This window comes from Mirounga leonina, unplaced genomic scaffold, assembly GCF_011800145.1.
Source record: "Mirounga leonina isolate KUSES-001 unplaced genomic scaffold, KU_Mleo_1.0 Mir_151, whole genome shotgun sequence".
Lineage (NCBI taxonomy): Eukaryota > Metazoa > Chordata > Mammalia > Carnivora > Phocidae > Mirounga > Mirounga leonina.
In genome coordinates, this window is record NW_023270377.1 from 50,017,940 (window position 1) to 50,038,744 (window position 20,805).

The 20,805-nt window shown below is 36.2% G+C and overlaps 1 protein-coding gene across 2 annotated transcripts in view; it reads left to right on the forward strand.

Annotated features, from left to right (window-relative positions):
• Nucleotides 1-20,805, forward strand: part of PDE1A (phosphodiesterase 1A) — a 236,704-nt gene that overhangs the window by 173,671 nt on the left and 42,228 nt on the right. For both annotated transcript variants that reach the window (XM_035007595.1, XM_035007596.1), the window contains exons 7-10: nucleotides 8,133-8,233; nucleotides 16,430-16,555; nucleotides 20,190-20,291; nucleotides 20,399-20,519. In XM_035007595.1, the coding sequence (XP_034863486.1) occupies nucleotides 8,133-8,233; nucleotides 16,430-16,555; nucleotides 20,190-20,291; nucleotides 20,399-20,519 (450 nt within the window). The remainder of the gene's footprint in view (nucleotides 1-8,132; nucleotides 8,234-16,429; nucleotides 16,556-20,189; nucleotides 20,292-20,398; nucleotides 20,520-20,805) is intronic.

Sequence of the window (20,805 nt, forward strand, 5' to 3'; positions counted from 1 at the left end):
TTCAGCAATGCAATCCCAGGACAACAACAAGTAGATGTTAGGAATTCTGACACTGCCTGGAATTTCTGTAATGTCTCAGAGTTTAGGAAAGTGAAAAGAAGGAGCAACTCTTTCTTCTAAAAATTCCACACTGAGGTGGGTTCAAAGGGGTATAGGCCATATGAGATGCCCAAATCTTGGTACCTTCTTGATTCCTTATGTGTCAGCCTCTGCTGAAGCTGTGCCATAAATTGCATTTAAGTAGAATGTTCCATCAAATGCCATAATATGCATTGCCTACCTATTTTGACTTCAGAAGTCACACACCTATTCTGTTGGGTCATTAGCACTCAGATCTATGTAACTAATACTCTTTGGGGCCCAGAGATCCTCAATACCTCATCTGTCCACACCAGAGACTATTCCTAAACTGGTCCCATGCAAAGTCCCTAGGGCCACAGTATGTTGGCCTGAAGATCTTGAAAATTTACAACAGTTACATGATTTTCAACTTTATTATATACAGAAAATGTTCATATTAATTTTATTTTTCACCCAAGAAACTATAGTGTGCTGTTTACTACACATACAATCCATTTTCTATGGTTCGTCCAATAGTGTCTCATATGATGATTGAATAAATTGTTTACTCTTCATCTTTCTTTGCCTCCAAAATGTTTGCACATCCATCAGTGCCTTGGGCTCAGATCCCACTCTCAACCCATGTTTCAATTATCTCTTGCTCCAAAAAAACTGTTCCAAAACTTAGTGGCTTAAAACAACAACTTATCAATATCTCTCAAAGGTCTGTAGTTAGAAGGATCCCAACTAGCAGGTTCTCACTTGAGGTCGCTGATGGGCTTACAGTTAGCTAACAACCATAGCTGAAGACATCTGAGGACATCACTGGGCAAGATATCCATGGTGGTTCACTCACAAAGCTGACAGTTGATGATGGCTAATGTCTGAGAGCTCTACTTTTAAGAGAGGCTTTTAATAAAGGATTTTCTTGGAATCTCACCACCAATTCAATAGAAATCTGCACTCTACCAGGAAATTACAAAAAATTACAAAAACAAAAAAACAAAAAACCTGCTTTGGAGTTAAGTCCTATTTGGGAGAGGCAGAAATCTCAAAAACCTTAACTGAGGCAGTAGCATGACCCCTTTGTGACCTTGTAGAAGGCTGAACTGTATGTGTTGTCAACTTCATAGCTTGTGTTTTCCTATTGTAAGGTATATATATGGGCATCACAGACTTATGGTATAAATGTGCCCATTGGCTGAGATCAAATGCAGTCATGGCTAGATTTCCTTGGTCCTTGATTGAAACTTTTTCTTCTTTCCAGGAGTCTGATTTGACATGTAAAAGGAGGAAGTAGAAGTTAGCAATAATAAGTAGAAAATCAAGCATGCAAAGACATAGCTTTAAAATATTATAAGCTTTTAGAAAGTAGTATACGTAACCTTTTTTATAATTGTTTCTAGCATGTGTGCACACACACACACAGAAATTCTTTTAATGTTCCTTTGCTTTAATAAGACTTCACGGTCATGCTGTTTCTTGAGCTCTTTGCGTCCTGACAGCCGCAAATGCTGTTACCCTTGAAAAAGTCACTTCAACATCTTCCTGGTTAGAGCTGCTTGCTGTTTCCTTTCTAAGGCCTTCGTCTTGAATCTGACAGTGAGATGGTTTTCGTTTTAAGCGTGACATGTCCTCTTTCCTGAATTCTGTGGCTTTGAAAAAATTAACTGAAAAATGAAATATTTAAGTGATACTCTGAAATGGAAACTGAGGTGATTAAGTTTCTTCAGAACAAAATGGAACAGAAAAGTAATGCCTACTTCAGTATAATCAAATATCTACTTTAATTATGAAATGCAGTGAGAAGATATATACCATTTTATGCTGGGAGGTAACCAAAATTTCATCGTTTAAAAATATGTTTCTGCTTAAGTACATTTTTTATTTTTTTTGCTATCAGTATAAAGGGAGCCAAAGAAAAGTCTCCTTTTTCAGCTTCAGAACCTCTCTTCTGAAGGTGACATGGAAGGGGTGAAGGATGCCGTGTTATTGGTAAATAGAGAAATTCAAATCCACGGTGTGACTTTTCCCTCAGGCTTGTGAGGAGGACTTGTATCCGGATATAACAAGCCATTCCAACTTCTCCAGAAGACGGGAAATCTGGCCCAGCCTGGCACAACTCCTAAAAAGTTGACATTAATAAAGATTACATAGTCTGTAACTTACCAGTCATAAACAGAACTTCACTCTACTTTAGCAGATTTCATTGGGGAACTCATTTCTGATTTATTCATCCTTCAGCAACAATGTGTCAGTGGGCTCTTTACTCATCGATTAGTTTGGCCGTTACAAAAATAGTCCAGTGGAAGACTGTCATTGTTGTCTGAGATCAGGAAAATACATTTAAACTACAGGAAGTAATAAGAAATTTTATGATAGATGGTAAGAGGAAAGGCAAAATGAATTACGACTTAATTGCCTATGTTGCCAAAACTAGCTTTCACAGCCAGCTTGATGGCTTTAGGGAAGTTGTTTTAACAAGCTTTTCTTTAGGTGATGAAAGTAGTGGTAGGGGAGTATTAATTTTCACACCGATGAATGTGTTGGTTCTTTGAAAGAACAAAAATGTATTATAGAAATATTCATGTAGGTGAAATTCCTTGGATTTAATATGGGGAAGACTAGGTCACTGGCTTTAGTGCTTTCGTTGATCCTCTGCCATTTCAGGACGGTCTTATCCGTGAGACATTTCTGGAGCACTCCAGTGGTAGCCCCAAACTGTCAGGTGACTAATGCAGCCTGCCCCCTGCAAAATGTTCTGAGGACCAGTGCCTGAAGGGGATTGTGATGAAGCTACTGTCCTTCAGTTTGTTACTGTCACGCGGAATACCCTCAGCCTGGGAGTAGACACTGCAGAGGAGAGCTGATGCTAGTACATCCTCTGTCTGTCTGTCTCTGTCCTTTGACGCTTAATTAACTTGTAGCCTTGTGCCAAGGTGACAGGGGTGTGTGGTAGCTCAGTCCATTTGCTAAAGAGCAAATTGCTTCACCAAATGCTGCCATGCCACCTCCAAGTGTCTCTCTGAATTTGAAATCTTCCAAGGGCCTTGGTAAGAGAACACTTGCATTTAAGGGCTCCTGCCCATGTGTTCTAATAGTAAGAGTAGAAGAAAGAAAGATGACGTGAGGTCTATTTCCTTTGGAAGTTGTAATCCCCTAACCACACCCAGAAATAGCTTCCCACACTCCAGAATGACTCAGTTTTTCTCCAATCAATGTACAAAAAATATGCCACTATGTCTCTATTCTACCAACTATGTGGAAATTCTGTTCTTGCAAATGGCATCCCAGACAACAATGTTTGGAAGAGTAGAAAGAGTGCAGGATTTCAAGGCAATCAAGACATAGGTTTGATGGGCGCCTGGGTGGCTCAGTTGGTTAAGCGACTGCCTTCGGCTCAGGTCATGATCCTGGAGTCCCGGAATCGAGTCCCGCATCGGGCTCCCCGCTCGGCAGGGAGTCTGCTTCTCCCTCTGACCCTCCTCCCTCTCATGCTCTCTGTCTCTCATTCTCTCTGTCTCAAATAAATAAATAAAATCTTTAAAAAAAAAAAAAAGACATAGGTTTGAAACCCTGCTCTACCATGACCTAGATCACTCACTCTCTACCTTGGTTTTCTTGTCATTAATATGTGGTTAATAATACTGACCACCATGTAGGATGACAGTGAAGAGTCAATGATATCATATATGTAAAGCATCTAGCCTAGTTCCTGAAACATAATAGGTATTAACACACATCCTAATATCAATAATAATTGTCAATTTATTTTTGTTATATATTATGTGTATTATGTATTAACATTATTATAACACTCACTTTCTATACTGGATAAGTTATAGCAAACTGTGTTATCCTATTCAAAGGACTAGAGAAAAAAGTGTCCAACCCTATCATTTAGCTAAAAGAGTTGTTAATTATGCTGTTTTAGACACACCAGGAACTAATAGGTCAATGTGATTTTCTGACCTGAAATTCTCCCAACCTTAATATACACATATACACTTTCTCTCTCACACACACACACTGAATAATTCAGATATGAAAATTTACATCACAAGTCTTAAAGCTCTATTTAGAGCTTCTACCCATCAATATACCCAGTTAAACTACCTAGAAATTCTGCTTCTGAAACCTTGGAAAAATGTATTCTGCATATTGCCTCCCTCAAGTTAACGAATGCTGTCATCATCCATAGAAGGAATATTGTGATCTCTGGAAGGAACAGAAACCTTGGAATCAGGTTTTGGGTTGAATTCCTGCTCTGCCACTTGATAGCTATGTAACCTTTGGTAGGTTGACCCAATTCTGTAGGAGTCAGCTTTGTTGTCTGCCAAGTAAAGATAAAGACATTTACCTCATAAATGGAAAACAGCATGATTCTACAAATCAAATGAGACCGTCTAGCTAAAATGTTAGTTCCCTCTCCTTTCTTTCTGACATCATTATAAAAACTATTGATGGCAGTCAGCATCTCCCTAGGATGATTTGAGACTGCTCATTTTAGAGTTGGTCTACCTGAGCATTTCTCTGGGCAAAATGCAAACTGCAGTTTAGAGGAAGCACAATGTCTGCACTGCTCATGACTCCTCATTGTAACTCTTTACGTCTGCCCTTGAGCAACCAGAAGCATGTAGGTTATGTACTGGCCACTGTGCTAGTTGGGAGGAATGATAGGACTCAGCCTCATTCTCTCTAGCATGTTCTCATGAATCAATTACAAAATCCATGAATTCAATCATTCATTTTCTGAGTTGGAATTCTCATTTGGCACCAGTGTAGTAAAATGAATGAACAGCCAAGGAACTAAAATTCAGCCCAAAATTCTACTTTCACTAATACAAAATAGGTGTGCTTTTAAATTAGGTGAGAGGGTTCAACATTTCACTCTCTTCAAACTATTTTATAATTTTTTAAAAGATTTTATTTATTTATTTGACAGAGAGAGACACAGTGAGAGATGGAGCATAAGCAGGGGGAGTGGGAGAGGGAGAAGCAGGCTTCCCACGGAGCAGGGAGCCCAATGCGGGGCTCGATCCCAGGACCCTGGGATCGTGACCTGAGCCGAAGGCAGAAGCTTAACGACTGAGCCACCAGGTGCCCCTAAATTATTTTATAATTTAAACTAAATTATTAGGGCCATAGTGTGGCAATAAATCAGAGGGATTCATGGAGGAAGTACTATTTATGGGAAGCGGAGAATAATGAGACTAAAAACAGGAAATAAGTATAATTAATTTTGACAACTAGGAAGAAAATAATTTTAAATACTTATGAGATCATCTATAATTAAAATCCATCTCTGCTGCCCTAATTTAGTGTTTTTTGTAATTGCAGTTTCATATTCTATATTATTGTAGATATTAAATATTGCTTTTTTTAAAATCAGAGTTAAATCTGTTAATCTTAAATATATCAATAAGAAATACGTAAGGGGCACCTGTGTCCAACTCTTGGTTTTGGCTCAGGTCATGATCTCAGTGTCCGGAGATCAAGCCCTGCATTGGGCTCCACACTCAGCGAGGAGTCTGCTTAAGATTCTCTTCTCCTTCTGCCCCTCCACCCAATGCGTGCCCTCTCTCTCTCTCTCTCTCTCTCTAATAAATAAATAAATAAAATCTTTAGAAAAAATAGGATATACTTAAGAAAATTGGTGACTTGTTCCTAGGATCATTTTTTTTTAATAAAACAATGAGTTTCTGGGGGTACAAAACCTGGTTTAACTTCAATTGCTATTCATTTCATGGTGTTTATTTATTTTTTTTTTAAGATTTTATTTATTTATTTATTTGAGAGAGAGAGAGAGAGAAACAGCATGAGAGGGGAGAGGGTCAGAGGGAGAAGGAGGCTCCCCACCGAGCCGGGAGCCCGATGCGGGACTCAATCCCGGGACTCCAGGATCATGGCCTGAGCCGAAGGCAGTCGCTTAACCAGCTGAGCCACCCAGGTGCCCCTCATGGTGTTTAATTCCACAGTTCACTGGGGACATTGAAGGTTCAGTCCCACTTCAGTCTATAATAGAAGCCATTCTTCCTTTTAATGACTCACAATTAAATGCACCCATAAACACAAAATAGCTAGTTATATTAACTCCCATTGGTTCTGAAAATCATTTCTGCTTCAGTCATCCAGCTGTGAGACATTTATTCTTGAATTGCAATCACTAAAGATATGTTAGCTCACTATTATTTTCTAGACTCAATGCCTTCTACAGTTCATTTAAGGTAATATGTTCAGTAAAATGACATTTTTTCCTGTATTTTACTATATGACAAGATTTGTGAAAGGCACAGTGAATACATTAACTTAAAACCTTCTCTTAAAATTCCACAGGGAATGACCACTAATTCTATTTTCATGGGAACTGTGGCTGAGAGGGTAAATAACTTATTTGCCTCCGGGTCAACAAAGATTTGAAACCAGAATTGTCTGATTATCCATAGCCTCTTTCCACTACTCCTTACTACCTCCTCCTAATGCAAACCTGGTAGGATTCAAGTCAGCAGACAAATATTAAGTTCCTACTATGTGCCAATTACTATGATAGGTTATGTGAAGAGGAGCAAAGATTAATACAATCATGCCTCTGTCAATTATGAAATTCAACAGTTGTCACCTCTTGTTTTTGACTCATGGACCTACAATGGCTCCCTCTTGCATTTTATACAAAATCCAGATTCATCAGCTCTAATCAAAGTAGTCTATCAACTCTTCCCATAATCTGCACTCTCTTCCCATTCTCATTCCACTTGATTCTCCAACACAGTTGTACTATTGGCAATTTAACTTCCATATGGCCTTCTACAGTAACATTCTGCATTTGCTCTTTCTACTTAGAATATCTCTGTTCCTCACATTGCATTTAGGTACTATTTTTGTCCATCCTTCTTCCAAGATTACTGCCACCAAATAGACATTCTATCTGCCCTTCAATTGTATCTTTTTTTGTGACCTTTTATCAAGTATGCCTGTAGTTTACATTATATTTTTCTGTTGCTTTGTACAATTTAATTGTTTCAAGTATGTGGAATGAGACTACTAAGAGCAAGCTCCATATCATTGGGATCCTCCATTCCTACCATCAAGTACCACCTACTTGCACCTCTATCTAATAGAACTTTCTGTGATGATGGAAACACTTTGCATCTGCACTGTTCCATATCGTAACTACTTGCCACATGTGACTACTGAGCAGTTTTAATGTGGCTTCTGTGCCTGGAAAAGTCACTTAATTTTACTTAATTTTATTTTTTTTCAACTTAAGTGGTTCCCTGTGGTTACCATAATGGATAGTGTAGTAAAACTGTTACGTAAAATTTCAGTGATGAATAAACTACCACATTACCTGAGTAGACTTACAATAGCAGAGAAATTTTGTTAAACCATCCAATTGATAACAGAAAGATCAATGTATATGAAGCAGGTGTTCTGGATTTTATATGAAAACACTTGTTCTATCTTTTATTATTAAGTTTAATTGCACAGTCAGGATATGTGTGTTATGAAGAACAAATTTGGTAAATTCTTAGAAACTCTTACAAATCTTAATATAAAATATATAAGTGAAGTTCAGTTCTCTAATGAGCAAAGTGAATATTTTCAACTCTTGGGTGAAAAATTTCCTCATAGTAGGGTCTTCTACAAAAGTTGAGCTAAAGATGTTTTAATGGTGTATAGGTCCTTATGTTAAAAACTACTAAACTAAAAAAAATTACTAAACTGTAATTGATTTCATGAAAGCCCAAATTCATAAGTCTGTGAATTCAAAAATCCACACAGGGTTTATCTTTTAAATAATAGAAAATTACTCCTTTTCTGATTGGCAAGGAACATTATAATGTCTGTATTTTGAATTTACAAGCCATGAAACAATCACTGACCACATGAAGCATCCATTATGCACAATCAACGAATGTGAAACAGGAAGGAAAAATGTACTTAAAATCAATAAAAATAATTTAATATATTTATATGATTACTTATACTGGGTGCAATGAAAATCTCTTTTGTAGAAATACAACATGGCCTCTGCTTTCTAAATATGATAGTATCTTTCTTTAATTTACTAGCACTGGCTCACTGAACTGGAAATTTTAGCAATGGTCTTTGCCGCTGCCATTCATGATTACGAGCATACAGGAACCACAAACAACTTTCATATTCAGACAAGGTAAGTTACAAAGAAGTACTAACTTTTCTAACTTAAAACTTGAAATTTATTTTTCTACATATTATTTTTAAGAAAATTTAAAAGTAACAGTGAAGATGTCTAGTAAGTCGTTTTAATGGACTTTAGCAAAATTCCTTAAGCTACAATCAATTATTGATCAAGAAAACTGTATAAATATTTAGTGACGTATTTAGCAATTTAAAGAATGTAAAAATGTGTCAGATAATTTCTCTCTGCCCAGAACTTATACTTTGAACTATCACACACGTCAGACATCTACTGCCTTAGATGAATCTCACAACATATTATTTAAGGCAACAGTTTAGTATCATTATGTATTTGAAAGTAATAAAATTGTGCTTTTGAAAAAAAATCAAAGAAACCTTATTTCCTGTTTAGTGTGAAGTGCTATATTTAAAATAATTAGAAAATGAGATTTTTTAATGATGGTAATAATGGCAGTTATTAGAATCAAAATACCAGAGTGGAGATATATCTGCCTGCTAGGGCTGTTATCACAAAATCACAGACTGGGTGGTTTAAAGAACAGAAATTTTCTCACAGTTTTGAAGTCTAGAAGCCCAAGAAGTGTCAGCAGGTTTAGTTTCTGCAGAAACCTCTCTGCTTGATTTGCAGATGCCCACCTTCTCACTGTGGGTACACATTCCCTGTATCTCTTCTTCTTATAAGAACGTTAGCCATATTGGATTAGGCCACACCCTTATAACCTTATTTAACTTTAATTACTGCTTTAAAAGCCTTATCTCCAAATACAGTCACATTCTAAGGTACAAGGGGTAAGGACTTCAACAGATGAATTTTGGGGAGACATTCATTTCATAACAGAAAGGTGCTCTGTGTTCTTTTCGGTTGCACAGAGATCTCAGTGCCTGGGAGGCAGAATGTATCTAGGACCCACCATGATCCAACTTTCTATACATAAGATCCTGACATTTCTCTAAGTCTTTCACCTGTCAGAGATGCTTGAGATAGAGGTGGAAGTTGAGAGACTGATGTTTCTCTGGAACTACTGTAGAACCCTCCAGTCTTATTAAGGGAAATCTAAATCTATTTTTTGTTTTTTTTTTTCTTTTTTTAATTAATAGGCTTTATTTCTTAGAGCAGTTTTAGATTTATAGAAAAACTGGACAGAAAGTACATAGTTCCCATATATTCTATTTCCCCACCCCCACAGTTTCCCCATTGTTAAATCTTGCATCAGTATGGTATATTTGTTATAATGAACCACTATTGATATATTATTAACTAAAGCCCATAGTACACATTAGAGTTTAGTCTTTGTGTTACACATTGTATGGGTTTTACAAATGTATAATGTGTATAATGCTATGTATCCACCATTATAGTATCCTACACAATAGTTTCACTGCCCTAAAACCCCTGTGCTTCACCTATTCATTCCTCCCTCCCTCCCTACTTTACACCTGACAACCACTGGTCTTGTTAATATCTTATAGTTTTGCCTTTTCTAAAATGTCATATAGTTGAAATCGTATGATATGAAGTCTTCTCAGACTGGTTTCTTTCACTTAATATGCATTTAAGGTTTCTCAATGTCTTTTCATGGCTTGATAGCTCATTCATTTTCATTGGTGAACAATATTCCATTTTATGGATGTGACAGAGTTTGTTTCCTTATTTGCCTATGAAGGATATCTTGATTACTTCCAAATTTTGGAATAAAGGTTATGAATAAAAGGGCTATCAACATTCATGTGCAGATTTTTGTGTGGTCTGTTCATTTGCTTTTTAATGGCAATATTTCTAACAACTGATTTTGCAGCTATAGGAAATTATTTTTTTAATGTGGAGATCATAGGAATATTTTATTAAAAGGTTAGACATTTTAGAGCTTTCAGTGACTAAAGTGACAGAGAGCCACATTATGGATCATCTAGTCAAGGACTCACAATCTAAGGAGTGAAAACAAAGACCTCAAGAGGTGAAATGACCAATCTGTGTGCACATAGCTGGCTGATGGCAGTGGCAGAATTGAGAAGCCAAGAAGAGGGACAATCCCAATCCAGTCTACTCATATAACTCTGACCCCATGTCCAAGGCAGATGCACGTGAGTTCCAGTCTTCTATAGCCTGAAATAGGATGAGCTTAGATAACGTGCCCCCTTGATGGAGACAGAGGAAGAGTTGAAATTCCAACAGTGAAATATTGAGGAAAGTATTCTGTCTATCCCCAGAGTCCCTGAGATTGACAGACTGTGAAGGGGAAAGGCAGACCTGGAGGTCTGGTCATGTGCAAGAGGATGTTATTAACCTACACATTTGCAGAGTAGAGGGAGCTGTTCCATTGTTGTGTCAAACATCAAAGCAAATGTAGACCGTGCAGATCATTTTTGTTTGTCAAAGACTCTTCTACATCCACTGAATCCATAATGAGTGAGATTTTAATTAAAGACGGCTCATTACCATATGATCCAGCAATTGCACTACTGGGTATTTACCCCAAAGATACAAAAGTAGGGATCCGAAGGGGTACGTGCACCCCAATGTTTATAGCAGCAATGTCCACAATAACCAAACTGTGGAAAGAGCCAAGATGTCTGTCGACAGATGAATGGATAAAGAAGATGTGGTATATATATACAATGGAATATTATGCAGCCATCAAAAGGAATGAGATCTTGCCATTTGCAACGACGTGGATGGAACTGGAGGGTATTATGTTGAGTGAAATAAGTCAAACAGAGAAAGACATGTATCATATGATCTCACTGATATGAGGAATTCTTAATTGCAGGAAACAAACTGAGGGTTGCTGGAATGGGGGGTGGGGTGGGAGGGATGGGGTGACTGGGTGATAGACACTGGGGAGGGTATGTGTTCTGGTAAGTGCTGTGAATTGTGCAAGACTGTTGAATCTCAGATCTGTACCTCTGAAACAAATAATGCAATATATGTTAAGAAAAAAAAAAGAAGAAGAAGAAGAAGGTAGCGGGAGGGGAAGAATGAAGTGGGGGAAATCGGAGGGGTAGACGAACCATGAGAGATGATGGACTCTGAAAAACAAACTGAGGGTTCTAGAGGGGGGGGGGTGGGAGAATGGGTTAGCCTGGTGGTGGGTATTGAGGAGGGCACATTCTGCATGGAGCACTGGGTGTTATGCACAAACAATGAATCATGGAACACTTCATCTAAAACTAATGATGTAATGTATGGGGATTAACATAAGAATAAAAAATTTTAAAAAAAAGAAAAAAAAAAAGACGGCTCGTTACTGAGCTGTGCCCTGTATAGGACAACAGTTTTAGCAGTTGGAGAAGGGAACAAGTGATTGGTTACCCATGAACACTTCTTGTTTCTACTTTGAAAAGTAAAGGCAATGGACCAGCCTTCTCCAGCAGCCGTGTCGGACCATCACTTCTAGCTTTCTCCTTACCATCCATTTGCATCTGATGAAGAGTCCTAACTTCCTTATTCTTTGGACTGCAGAGAAGGGGAAGGAAATGGAGAAAAAGAAGAGGTGGAAGAGGAGAGGGTGGAATAAAGAAAGAGGACAGGGAGGAAGAAGAATCTATTTTTCCCCCCAATTTTACATTAAGAAACTGCATATAAAGGGGAGAAAAGGTCTAGTAGTTTTTTTATTTTCTTATAAATTGCCTACCAGCATCAATTTAAAGGATTAATTATACAAGAATTTGAAAATTCTATGAACAAAAATGTTGTAATGACCACAAATGCAACAATATAATGTGCTTTTAAAACCCTATCACCTTTACATTTTGTCCAAGAAAAAATAATGTCTTATGTTACAAGTCTCAGTAATTCTACTGTATTTTATATTACTCATTGTTACTTGGATTTAGAATGCTTTTCTAATGTGGAAAACTACATACTGGATAATGCAAAATAAAAAATAATTTAGAATGTAGTACAATGCTAGATTTGAGTTCAGTACAGACATTATAATTCATGAAATCCTTGAAAGTGTAAATAAATGGAAATAATTTCTTTTTTGTGAAAATACCGAACTACATGTTACCATGGATACTGAATGTTGCTTAGAGTTTTGTTCTTTTCTTAGCAGTCAAAGACCATCTCAAACATTAAGATGGTGCTGTATTCTCAGAATCTTATTGGATTTATGAGAAAAATCATAATAGATTGCTACAATTAAATCTGGTTCAAAGATACATCTTTGCTTGCTGCTGAAAGTAAAAGACAGTGATACTTGGAGTTATGTCATGTAATTACACTGCCATGGCTAGATTTGAGGCCATATGATACAAATGATATGTGATTTACATGTCAGTTTTTCCCATGATCTGAGTGAATTTTTGGAGATACTTGGGCAAGATATATTCAGTTCTTTCTTAAACAAGGTTTGCAGGTGTACTTTTCTGTATGCGGAGTTATGATTATTGGCTAAAGAATTTTTAGGCCATGGTTGAGATTCAAAGAAATCTATTTTGGAATTATGTACCATTAGCTAACTACATATGTTTTTCCACCTTTATGACAATTCTAGAAACAAAAGATAATTGTGCTGCCTCATAGGTCATTTCCCCTATGTTGGATTAATAATGAAACTTGGTTTATTTAGTAGATTATTAGATACAGATCTCAAATAGGTTACTCAAATAGGTTACAAAAAGATAAAACCAAAACCAGGTTTCTTTCGTTCTTTCATTTATCCTTGCCTATTCTTTGGTAAACATTCAGTGGTAAAGTCAGTTCTATAACCAGTACTACTGACTGAGAAGCCTAAAACAGTGAGTCTTAGTGAGGCAGTTTTCGTGCTGACAGAGTATATATCTACCACAAGGAAGGAAAAATGAAGAGTCCGGGCATTGCAGCAAGTGGAAGCAAAGTTGCGCAGGTTTTAACTTGACTTTACTTTTGCTATTTTTGTTGCCTCCAGTTTGGCAACTTATATGGGTTGATTTACCATTTTAATACATTATACATAGTGGTCCTGCTTCCATTCCACATTTGCAAAATGATCTGGCAACCTAAGAGGACAGAGGAAGAAGCCAGGGCTCCATTATACAGATCTGAGAATGCTTGGAATATCTCATACTTTATTCTAGAATACTAAGTTAAACAATGCTACAGTATGAAGTAGTTTATTTGCTCAAATGATGTGAAAATATGGACAGGTGAAAAGCAAAAACTTCCCTTGATGAATTCATCATTTTAAAATATAATGTTCATTATAAATTGGTGGTAAAGCACACATTTTAAATTTTGGGTTTTTTAATTTAATGCTGCAGGATCTAAACATTCAAATTGAATCACAACATTATAAGGGAGAAAAAAACTAAAATCATAAATAGAGCAAGTGATTTTCATCATCCCCTCTGCCCTCCATCCAAAGTAATTTTAGTCCAAGGGAATAAGAAATAGTTGGCAATCAACTATCTGGAACGGGTTGATTCATCAACAGAGGGATTGATTCATTCAATGATTGAATGAGGATATCAGGTAATTTTTTTTCTCTGTTTGGCATATGTAGATTATCTCACAGGTATCTGGATTACAAATTGTAAGGAAAAGGCATAAGTATATTCAAACTATGATAATTAAAAAGAAACTAAGCACTATGACCAAATGGGATTTATTCCCAAGCTCAACATTCAAAAATCAGTTAAGGAAATCATCATATCAACATGTTAAAGAAGAAAAATACATGATCATATCAAAATGCAGAAAAGGTGTTTGACAAAATCCAGCACATTCATGATAAAAATGCTCCACAAACTAGGAATAAAGGAGACCTTTCTCAACTTGATAAAGAAGATCTACAACAAACTGACAACTAACCTCACACTTAACAGTGAAAACCTTGAAACTTTCCCACTAAGGTCAGGAACAAGGCAAGGATATTCTCTCTCACCACCTTTTTTTTTAACATCATAGTGGAAGTACTAGTTAATGCAATAAGGCAATGAAAGGAAACAAAATGTATAGAGATTGGGAAGGAAAGCATAAAACTTTGTTAGCAAGTTACATGATAATCTATATAGAAAGTCCAAAAGAACTGACAAAAAAATTCCTAGAACCAATAAGCAATTATAGTAAGTTTGCAGAACATAAGGTTAGCAGACAAAATTCACTTTCCTATATGCCAGTAATGAACAAGTGGAATTTGAAATTAAAATCACAATATCATTTACATTAGCATCAAACATTGAAATATTTAGGTATAAACCTAACAATATGTATAAGATATATATCAGGAAAACTACAAAAATCTGATGCAGAATTCAAAGAACTAACTCAATGTAGGGATATTCCATGTTCATGGTAGGAAGACTCAGTATTATCAAGACGTCAGTTCTTCTCAACTTGATCTGTAGATTCAATGCAATCCCAAACTTCCAGCAAATTATTTTGTGGATGTTGACAAGCAGATTTAAAGTTTATATGGGAAGGCAAAAGACCCAGAATAGCCAGCCAACACATTACTGAAAGAGAAGAACAGAATTGGAGGATTGATACTATCTAACTTCAAGACTCACTATAAAGATACAGTAGTAAAGATAGTGTGATGTTGGTAAAAGAATAGACAAATAGATCAATGGAACAGAAGAAAGATCCCAGAAATAGACACACATAAAATATAGTCAACTGATATTTGATAAAGGAGCAAAGGCACTGCAATAAGCCAAAGATAGTCTAGTCTCTTCAATAAATGGATCTGAAACTACTGAACATGCAAAATAAAAATCTAGACACAGACCTTATTCTCATCACAAAAACTAACTCAAAATGGATAGACCTAAATGTAAAATGCAAAACTGTAAAACTCCTAGAAGTTAACATAAGAGAAAACCAAATGATCCTGAATGTGGTGATGACTTTTTAGATACAACACTAAAGGAAAAATTGACAAAAAATAATTGATAAGCTGGACTTAATTAAAATTAAAAACTTATGCTCCGTAAAAGACAATATCAAGATAATTAGACCATCCACAAAGTGGGGGAAAATATTTGCAAAGGATATATCTGATAAGGGACTGTTAGGCAAAATATACAAAAATTCTTGAAACTCCACAATAATAAATGACCTGACTTAAAAATGTGACACCTCACCAAAGAAGATACACAGATGGAAAATTAGCATATGAAAAGGTGTTCCACATCATATGTCATCAGGAAAATGCAAATTAAAACAATGAGATACCACTACACATCTATTAAAATGGCTAAAATCTGGAACACTGATGACACCACTTGTTGGTGAGGATGCGTAGCCACTGGACCTCTCATGCATTGTAGTGGGAATGCGAAATGGTACAGCCATTTAGGAAGACAGGTTGATAGTTTCTCAAAAAATGGAACATAGTCTTCCAATACAATCCAGCAATCACACTCCTTGGTATTTACCCAAAGGAGCTGAAAAATTATGTCCACACAAAAACCTGAACATGGATATTTATAGCAGCTTTATTCATAATGGCCAAAACTTGGAAGCAACTGAGAAATCCTTCAGTAGGTGAAAGGATAAATTGTGATAGATCCAGACAATGAAATATTACTTGGTGTTCAAAAGAATTGAGCTATCAAGCCATGAAAAGACATGGAGGAAACTTACATGCATATTACTAAGTGCAAGAAGCCAGTCTGAAAGGGTTACATACTATATGATTTTAAGTATATGATATTCTGCAAAAGCCAAAACTATGGAGAAAATAAAAAAGATCAGTGGTTGCCAGGGGTTATGGGCATGGGAGGGATGAACAGACTGAACACAGAGGATTTCTATGGCAGTGAAAAGACTAGTGTAATGCCATAATGGTGGATGCATGTCATTGTACATTTGTCCAAAGGCGTAGGATATGCAACACCAAGAGTGAACTTAATGTAAACTATGGATTTTGAGTGATAATGACGTTCAATGTAGACCTATAAATTATAACCAATGTACCACTCTGGTGGGCGATATTGATAATGAGGGGGTGGTTTTACATGTCTGGGGTGAGGAGGTATATGGCAAATCTCTGTACCTTCTGCTCAATTTTGCTGTGAACCTACAACTGCTCTATTTTTTTTAAAGCTATCATATGGTTAAAAAAAAAAAGGAACTAAGTACTTCCATAAATGTTCGATTATAGAATTCTTATTGATGAGATATCTTGTGACTTGAGTATATTTAGCAAACACCCATGAAGTCTAAAAGAAATCCTCTCCTGGACATTTTGTTTTTAATTCTTAGGTCAGATGTTGCCCTTTTGTATAATGATCGCTCTGTCCTTGAGAATCACCATGTGAGTGCAGCTTATCGACTTATGCAAGAAGAAGAAATGAATGTTTTGATAAATTTATCCAAAGATGACTGGAGGTGAGTTTCAAAGGAAGCCCAGAGGAAATTTAATTTCAGGAAAAAGTTAAATTATGTGATTTAAAGTGAAGAAAGTCAATCCCTCACTCATATTATAAAAATTCCCCTTGACTGGATGACTCTGAGAAGGATTAGTACCTAGAAGATGTTGTTCAGGAGCCAGGCTCTGCTGGTTGGAGTTGAGCTATTTTCCAGGCTAATTTCACATCTGTATACATCATAGCCAGTCCACAAGACTGCACACCACACAACACATACTTCAGGATACATAATGATGTACTCTCTGGAATGGAGCTCTGCTTAATTGTGGTCCTAAATAAATTCAGAATCTTAGTGTAATATGGATTCCTTCATATATTACTTTTCTATATGTGGAGTTTAGCTTTTTCAAAAAATAAAAAAAAATTCACTGTTTGAGGAAAAAAATTACAAATACAATATACTAAAATGACGCAGATGCAGAGGGAAATCTTACCTGTTTCTCCAAGGCATCCATCTGCTTAAAAAGAAAAAAATCATAGATCAGTGATACTTGTTGCCACATAGAGAGAAATAACAAGATGTACCCCTACAACTCAGCATAACTTTTCATTCTTCTTGATCCTTTGGTCATCATCAGGCCTTTCATTTAACTATAGGGCTGCCAGATATAGCAAATAAAAATAAGGGATGTCCAGTTAAGTATGAATTTCCGATAAACATAGAAATTTTTAGTGCAAATATGTCTGCTGATCCCTACTAGTCAATGAGACTTACTTATACTTAAAAAAAGAAAAGCCTTATCTTTAACAAAGATTTTGTTAAAAGTTAGTTAATGGGCTGAAAATTTTCCATTTAAATATCAAAGGTTTTTCCATTTTTCTTTAAATTGAGGTAAAAGAAAAGAAGTGCCTTGGGATTAAGAACTGCCTCAAAATAAATGAATGAGTAAATGAATAATTGGTTAATTCAAGATTTAAAACAAGCCCTAATTTTTGATGGTTACTTTTCCAAATATTCAAGCTTTCTGGTTTTTCAAGGCCATTTTTGAAGGTGTGTAAAAAATACCAGCTCACTTTTGCAACTATAGAAGCAAATCTAATGTGCGTGGAAGGAGGCACTTTGTTTTGGGAAACTGGTTCGGGTCTTTCATTTTATTCTGCAAGAAACAATAGCCCAGTTGGGTTTCCAGCTAAGAAGGCCAGCATCTAATTGTAAAAGGATCTTAAAGCTACCACGGCTGGGCTGTGTGGAGAATAGAAGAGCAAAAGTAGGTGTAGGGAGATAAGTTTGGAGGTATTTCTTGTAATCATAAAGATGATTATTTACATTTAGAGTATTAATTTAATTTTTCATCAGTGATTATTATTCCCAGAGGTAACATTTATATTATTAATTTTTACAGTTATTCCTGTGAATTAACATTTTCCTTCTCAAAGTTGATTCTGTTGCTATTTCAGTGTGATTTTTTTACTACTACATTTTTGTTCTTTAACATCTTTATTATTCTAATAATTTATTCCTGTAATATTTTATAAATTTCTGTACAGTAACTTCTCAGAATCATCCTAATTGAATATTTTTATAGAATTATTTTAACAAATACTATAATATCATATAGATTGTAGAATTTAATAGATCCAACATTGTTTCTTTTTTTTAATTTTTTTTTTTTTTTTAAGATTTTATTTATTTGCGAGAGAGAGAATGAGAGACAGAGAGCATGAGAGGGAGGAGGGTCAGAGGGAGAAGCAGACTCCCTGCCGAGCAGGGAGCCCGATGCGGGACTCGATTCCGGGACTCCAGGATCATGACCTGAGCCGAAGGCAGTCGCTTAACCAACTGAGCCACCCAGGCGCCCCTCCAACATTGTTTCTAAAAAGCTACAAAAGATACATTTGCTAGTATAAAGTTGATAACATGTTACCACAAATTAAAATATAATAGCTTTTTAGAGATTTGTAGGTTTTCTGTTTGCATATCTATTTATTTCTTAAAGTAACTTTAGTAACCATAAATGCAATAATTTAAAAATTTTGGTAAGGAAGATTCATAAATAAAGTAACATTTCCCTTGTGCACTATTTTGCCTAGCTTATTGATACACTATTTGTTGATTATTGATAATATCTAGCATTACTAATCACTTATTTACAAAGTACAATGTACTAAATTTTACAGATTTCATAAAACTTTTGTCTCATTTTTCCTTAGTTAAAATAAGTATTTTGGTTCAGTTGCTATTGTAATATGGGTCTCTTCCTAATTCCAGAGAAAAAAATGTAATTAAGAATAAGTTTAAGGGCGCCTGGGTGGCTAATTCAGTTAAGTGTCTACCTTCCACTCAGGTCATGATCCCGGAGTCCTGGGGATCTGTGGAGCCCCTCATCAGGCTCCCTGCTCATCAGGGAATCTGCTCCTCCCTCTGCCTCTCACCCCTAATGTTCTCTCACATGTGTTCTCTCTTTCAAATAAATAAATAAAATCTTTAAAAAAATTATTAACTATTTTTAGTTTCCATTCCTTTAATACTTGGGTAAAAGTGTTCTAAGCAAGCTATCCAATATCATCAATAGTAATCAGAATATTGATTTCTCACAATGCTCATCTAAAAATCCAGTTGAATTGAGCACCCATAATTTTCAGCAAGCATCTCTAATATGTGGTTGTTTTAAAAACAAATCATTCAATCCTACAAACTTTAGGTTAAAAACCTTTGACACGAGATTATAATTCACCTTATAAAGGTAAACACACACCTTTTATTTAGCCTCTCTTGGCCATGCCACAGAATGAAAATAAAATACGATTTCCAGTGTGAGTGACCTTTTTATGTATCTGTACTGAGCAAGCAATGACTTGTAGAACATGCAAGGCTTTGCTGAAATAACCAATTTCCTACTTAGTGTGAAAATGCGTTATTCGTGCAAAGGTTTTGTGATATGGTCAGTGTTTAGCTCAAATTAAAATTTGATTAAAATTTCAATAATACCAATAGCTCTGTCTACAATATTGTAGAGTCAGGGTCCCAAAAGCCAAAAAGAAGAATCCCCACTCACTTTAGCATCTTGCTTCTCTAGGTTCTTAGAATAGAAAGAAGTGGTCCAACTGTCAGCTTTAGGAGTGGGAACTCTTGGGGTTGAATCTTGCCTCTGCCATCTACCAGCTACCTGTGTGACTGGGCAAAACTCAATTTCCTCTGTTGTGAAATGATAATAGCTCCTCATATAAAAGCACCTAGCACACTGTTTGGACTAAATAGATCCTGAATACATAGTGGTGGTTTTAATAATAGCAAATACTGCATTTAAAATTATGTTTTTAAGTTGGTCAGGATCCTTTCAGATAGAAAAACAGTATTTAGGAATTATGAGTAGGGGAGGGTTGTGGGTGTGCGTGGGGGAAGCATCCAGTTCTTTAAGGGGTGACGTTAAACAACATCATTCACAGATCACTCTTCTGGCAACTTCCTAAAGCCGTAAGAGTTAAAGGGTGAAATAATGTCAATGTTTGTGAGCGCTTTTATGTTTAAAAAATAGCATCTTCCGTGCTCATATCCATAAAGAAAAATAAAATTTAGTTAGTAATATTTAAGAAAATGTTTTACTTGAGAATCATCAAGGGCCAAATGAACCTTTCTTTTGATGACTCCACAGGGATCTTCGGAACCTAGTGATTGAAATGGTTTTGTCTACAGACATGTCAGGTCACTTCCAGCAAATTAAAAATATAAGAAGCAGTTTGCAGCAGCCTGAAGGGTAGGTTATTTTCTTCCATCATGTTGAAGGTCCGTGGGCTTAGACTCAGAAAAGACTGTAATTGGTTACTTTGGTCTGATAATTTGAACATGTCCTTGGTTTGACAGGATTGACAAAGCCAAAACTATGTCCCTGATCCTCCATGCAGCAGACATCAGCCACCCAGCCAAATCCTGGCAACTGCACCACCGCTGGACCATGGCCTTGATGGAGGAGTTTTTCCTGCAGGTGCCTCCTTCACAAATGTGCAAATGTTTTTGGAAATAGTGACTATGCGTATTGACGTGCACCTTTTTAAATGCAGAATCCAGGACTTGTGACTTACTATTATCAACTGGCCACAACACATCCTTGGGACTTTAAGCAGAATTTATCAGTCTTTCAGATAAATGTATTTCATAATCCTATGCAGTATAATATATGTTTTAAAGAGAGTCAAGTCTTGGATCGCAGATGCTACTCTTAGGAAAGAAAGAAACAAACAAATCAGCATTGTTGTCTGCTATTAAGAGGT